We start from the raw sequence: 5,642 nt of genomic DNA, 5'->3' as shown, positions 1-5,642 counted from the left end.
ATTGGAAGTGGAGACTCCCCTTGCAGCGTGTCTTGATCTCCCCGGCAACGGCGCCAGAAAAATGCTTGATGCGTGTAGTTGACACGTCCGTTGGGAACCCCAAGAGGAAGGTGTGATGCGCACGGTAGCAAGTTTTCCCTCGGAAAGAAACCAAGGTTTATCGAACCAGGAGGAGCCAAGAAGCACGTTGAAGGTTGATGGCGGAGGAGTGTAGTGCGGCGCAACACCGGGGATTCCGGCGCCAACGTGGAACTCGCACAACACAATCACGGAACTTTGCCCCAACGTAACAGCGAGGTTGTCAATCTCACCGGCTTGCTGTAAACAAAGGATTAGATGTATAGTGTGGGTGATGATGGTTGTTTGCAAAGAACAGTAAAGAACAATTGCAGTAGATTGTATTTCAGATGTAAAGAATAGGACCGGGGTCCACAGTTCACTAGTGGTGTGGTGTCTCTCCCATAAGATAGAAAATGTTGGGTGAACAAATTACAGTTGGGCAATTGACAAATAAAGAAGGCATAACAATGCACATACATATATCATGATGAGTACTATGAGATTTAATCAGGGCATTACGACAAAGTACATAGACCGCTATCCAACATGCATCTATGCCTAAAAAGTCCACCTTCGGGTTATCATCCGAACCCCTTCCGATATTAAGTTGTAAACAACGGACAATTGCATTAAGTATGGTGATTAATGTAATCAACACAAATATCCTTAGACAAAGCATCGATGTTTTATCCCTAGTGGCAACGAGCACATCCACAACCTTAGAACTTTACATCACTTGTCCCAGATTTAATGGAGGCATGAACCCACTATCGAGCATAAATACTCCCTCTTGGAGTCACAAGTATCAACTTGGCCAGAGCCTCTACTAGCAACGGAGAGCATGCAAGAACATAAATAACATATATGATAGATTGATAATCAACTTGACATAGTATTCAATATTCATCGGATCCCAACAAACACAACATGAAGGATTACAAATAGATGATCTTGATCATGATAGGCAGCTCACAAGATCTAACATGATAGCACAACGAGGAGAAGACGACCATCTAGCTACTGCTATGGATCCATAGTCCAGGGGTGAACTACTCACACATCGATCCGGAGGCGATCATGGCGATGAAGAGACCTCCGGGAGATGATTCCCCTCTCCGGCGAGGTGCCGGAGGCGATCTCTCGAATCCCCCGAGATGGGATTGGCGGCGGCGGCGTCTGCGGAAGGTTTTCCGTATCGTGGCTCTCGGTCCCGGGGGTTTCGCGACGAAGACTATATGTAGGCGGAAGGGCAGGTCGGGGGGCCACACGAGGGGCCCACACAACAGGCCGGCGCGGCCAAGGCCCGAGCCGCGCCGCCCTGGTGTCCGGCCACCTCGTGGCCCCACTTCGTAAGTCCTCCGGTCTTCCGGAAGCTTCGTGGAAAAATAGGCCCCTAGGCGTTGATTTCGTCCAATTCGAGAATATTTCCTTACTAGGATTTCTGAAACCAAAAACAACGAGAAAACAACAAGCGGCTCTTCGGCATCTCGTCAATAGGTTAGTGCCGGAAAATGCATAATAATAACATATAATGTGTATAAAATATGTGAGTATCATCATAAAAGTAGCATGGAACATAAGAAATTATAGATACGTTTGGGACGTATCACTACAGAACATCATCCGTCGAAGAAATGTCTTTTGGTGGCCGATGTGTTATCTAAGAAACCGCTACATATTAGGTTTAGAGGGACCATTTCAGATAATAAATGGGCATCTTGGACCCATTTGGTTCAGCGGCTTATGCTCGATAATTTATCTAATGATGGTGACAAGTTTGTGTGGAAGCTTACTACTTTTGGGGCTTTCATTGTCAAATCTATGTACGCCGATTTTATGAGTGTGCACGCGGTCTATTTAGAAAAGTACATTTGGAAGCTTAAGGTACCATTAAAGATTAATATCTTTATGTGGTTCCTCCACAGAAAAGTAATTCTAACTTAATTTTTTTAATCAAAACATCATTAGAGTAGTTCACTTTACTTTCAATATTGCCCCACCAACAAAATAGGTTGAATGGGATAGATAAAGATATCAAGGCACGAATTCGAGTAGAAAACTTGTGCAATTGTGTGGTCATTATGGAACTGCAGGAATGATATTAATTTTTAACAGGAAGGGAAGTTCTCATTTTTATAGGTTATCCTCATGGCTACGTATTTGATCTAGGAGTGGTGTTTTTCACCTTCCGGGGAGCAGCGTGCTCATATGTTTTCTGAGTGTACCCATCTAGAGACGGTTCCACGAGATATCGTCAACGAGGGTAGTGATGCCTTACTAGACGATTACATGATGTATATGCGACTTGTTTTTTTCTTATATTCCGGTGGTTGATCTTTATGTACACTCTCTATGATCCATAAGTTATAAACTCTTAAACTCAAAACTATGAAATAAAGAAAGCTTTTTATATCAATTGATGCAGAGGCTAGGATTCTCCCTATTTCGAAAAGAAAAACTACCTCTGATCAAAACTAATCAACGTTGGACACTACCAGCCCATGTGTACTTTGTGCGTGAGTCTGCATCAATCTATCTAACGGATGGAGTATATATATACTATACATAATACATGAATGAAAGAGAGTGGATAAATGAAGGTCGAGCTACATGTAGCTTTTTATTTTTAAAAATTCGAAAATCATAGTTTTGAGTTTCAAAAAAATTGAAAATCTTGGATGTAGCCAATATTGGTATCTGCAAACATGTAAAATCTCAATATGAAATTTTAGTAGTTTACGCTACACAAATATGACAAATGTGTGGATCTGACAATAGTGAATAGTGCACATTTCAAAACTACAAAACCTGCCAGATTTTTCCAATTTTGTGTAGTCTACAATACAAAGAATTTCACATTGAGATTGCCCATTTGTAGATTTCATCATTGCCTACATCCAGTATATTTTTCAGTTTTTTTAAAACGTAAAACTATAATTTTCGATTTTTTGAAAATAAAGGGCTACACGTATGCCTCCGCTTGTAGGTTTCGATAAATAAATGTATAAACAACGTTGGGCGTACGTGTTGCACGCATCACTCTCCCTCAATCAGCGCGTGCCATGGCATACACCAGCTAATCTCCGGCGTCCTACGTGCGCTTATTATACATATAACATGCCACGTAGTTAATTAACGCCCCTCTGTCATGCATGCTACTGTGAAGAAGCCACGGAAAAGACAAGTTACGTGCATGCATGTCCACAGGCTCCATCTCTCGGCTGGGGGAACCGGGGACAAGGGCATCTTTTGAGTCTAGCGCCCGCTTTGGTTTCTTTCAGATAGATTATATACTTGATCAGTTAATTAAAGACTTCCGATCCGATTAGAGTTGATGTACTGCACGTATGCAGGTGCTGAATATGATAGTTGCCGTATGAGTGTCCGTTCCTGCAGCGACACAAGACAAGAGGCGATAGCTGTCCCTGTATCAGCTTACACGGTGCGGGAGAAGTGGGTTTATCTAGCTCCGCGGCCAAAACCCTCAGTTAAGGTTGATCAATCAGCGTGCTCATGTCCTAATTGTAATTGAGCAACGCCGATAGCTGACAGGGGTTTGATTCGTCGTTCGTCGATACATCGTGATACTCGGCTCAAATTAATCCGTCATTATCGGACGATTAGTAGCTTAGCTACTAGCTAGTGCTTAACAGTGAAGATCAGATGAGAGGGACGTCCAAGAATTCGACATCGAGTTGCAACCTCAAACGAAACAAGGGATTTTGGCGAGTTCCTAGACGTCGCAGCCAGCAGCTGCGGATCGGTCAACATGGCCAGTATAGGCTAGCTAGGTTAAAATTCCCGGTAAAATCGACCAGTCCTCCGAAATGGCACGGGCACGTGGCAAGTGGCAAGTGGTCGTCGCGCTTATTGTAACGTAGCTGGGGCCCACCGTCGAGCTGCCTATCTGTGGGCCGCGCACCGATTGGACAGAGAGGGACACGCGGGCCCGGCCCAGCCCGCTCACCTCCTTTCCCTCGTAGTCTAATCCGTATCCTCACGTCCAGTACTCTACTGGAGTCATTACGGGACGATCGAATCAGAGTATTTCGCCACCCAATCGATTCTTTCTTCCTATAAAGACACCCTCTCCCTTTCTGTCTCCCTCCACACACACTCATCCAGCAAGCCCGGACTTGAGTTACAGCTTACCAAGCGAGCTTCTCTTCTTCCAGAGCTTCACCAGCCAGAAGCCCGGCCGCCGGTGTGTGCAAACCTGCGTCTACTTGTCCAACACAGGCTGCACGGCTAGCTTCATTAGCCTTCGGGAGTCTGTTTGGTAGCTCCGGCGGGGACTAGCTTCCGCACATCCAAGCTGCCAGCCGGCGACAAGGTCGTCGACGATGTCGAGCAGGAGGTCGTCGCGTGGCGCCATCTCCGAGGAGGAGATCAACGAGCTCATTTCCAAGCTCCAGTCTCTTCTTCCCAACGCCCGCCGCCGCGGCTCCGGCCAGGTAACAACCAATAACTAGCTTTCTGGAAGCTCGCATGCATTGTGCGAGTTTGCTTCTCATACGAACCCAGAAGCGAGCAAGTCCAGACCTTTAATTGCGGGTGAAATGGAATTGAAAATGCAGGCGTCGACGACTAAGCTGCTCAAGGAGACGTGCAGCTACATCAAGAGCCTCCACCGGGAGGTGGACGACCTCAGCGACCGGCTCTCCGACCTCATGTCCACCATGGACCACAATAGCGCCGGCGCCGAGATCATCCGCAGCATCCTGCGCTCGTGAGCGAGCGTCCTGCGAACATGTGGCAGCGCCGACCGGCGTGATCGAACCGCCACGATAATTGAAGCGGCGGCGGCGCCATGAATTTCTCCGGCCGGCCAGCCACGTACGAGACGACCTTGCTCAGTTAGTCGCTAGGGTATACATATGTCCACATATTTAAATATGCACTACCACCTCTCTTCCTTTCTGCCCGCCTAGATCTGTCTCCTAAGCTTTCACTCCGTTAATCTGTACGTAGGGCATATATATTAGGTACCGCTTAATTAGGGCTAAGGCTTATCCTCGCGCGCGCTTCTTCTTCTTCGGGCATCTGTCAGCTCGTCTCCTCCATGTGTTCTCTCGGAGCTGGCTCGATGGCTACTGCTTCTTTTGTTGTCCCTTTCTTCGATCTACTATTCGATTTGTAAATTTAGTTGGTGGCTTTGGATCGAGTTGTGTCCTCTACAGACAACCGACCGACCACTACTACGGTACTCTACCTAGAGCAAATTAATACTATCATCACGGTGTACTGCTCTAGCTTTAACTTTGTTTTACGTACTACTAGTACGGGAATTAATCATGCTACTCAAGTCTGTAATTTTTTTCTTGTATGTTGTTGCCGGCCGTGCTTTCACACGGCTGATTCCTCTCTCTCTGTCTACTGACTACTCTCACCCTCGATCGGCTCTATCCGTACTATGCACGTGATGTGACGCGTTTACTTGAGTTTAAAAACTGGGTGTGACAATTTCTCAGTGAGAACTAACTTTATTCTCAGTTAGATGATGTTATCAAATTTAAGTTGCAAGTCATATTGAAAATCATGACTAGCATGAATCGTGATGTGAATCAAATGGAGTAAAATTT

The 5,642-nt window shown here is 45.8% G+C and overlaps 1 protein-coding gene across 1 annotated transcript; it reads left to right on the top strand.

Moving 5' to 3' along the window:
* The first annotated feature begins 4,187 nt into the window (after positions 1 to 4,187).
* LOC124688412 (transcription factor ILI5) lies at positions 4,188 to 4,793 on the top strand. The gene is made up of 2 exons (XM_047222096.1): positions 4,188 to 4,514; positions 4,638 to 4,793. The coding sequence occupies exons 1-2, from the start codon at positions 4,404 to 4,406 to the stop codon at positions 4,791 to 4,793; spliced, it is 267 nt and encodes an 88-aa protein (XP_047078052.1). The 5' UTR covers positions 4,188 to 4,403.
* The last annotated feature ends 849 nt before the right edge of the window (positions 4,794 to 5,642 follow it).

The sequence above is a fragment of the Lolium rigidum genome, chromosome 2 (genome assembly GCF_022539505.1).
Source record: "Lolium rigidum isolate FL_2022 chromosome 2, APGP_CSIRO_Lrig_0.1, whole genome shotgun sequence".
In the NCBI taxonomy this organism is placed as follows: Eukaryota; Viridiplantae; Streptophyta; class Magnoliopsida; order Poales; family Poaceae; genus Lolium; species Lolium rigidum.
Note: the sequence above shows the minus strand (reverse complement) of the source record. Positions and strands in the feature narration are given on the sequence as shown.

Coding starts and splice junctions, on each gene's coding strand:
- LOC124688412 (XM_047222096.1), top strand. CDS start 4,404: ATGTCGAGCAGGAGGTCGTCGCGTGGCGCCATCTCCGAGGAGGAGATC. Junction 4,515..4,637: donor GCCGCCGCGGCTCCGGCCAG/GTAACAACCAAT, acceptor TTGAAAATGCAG/GCGTCGACGACTAAGCTGCT.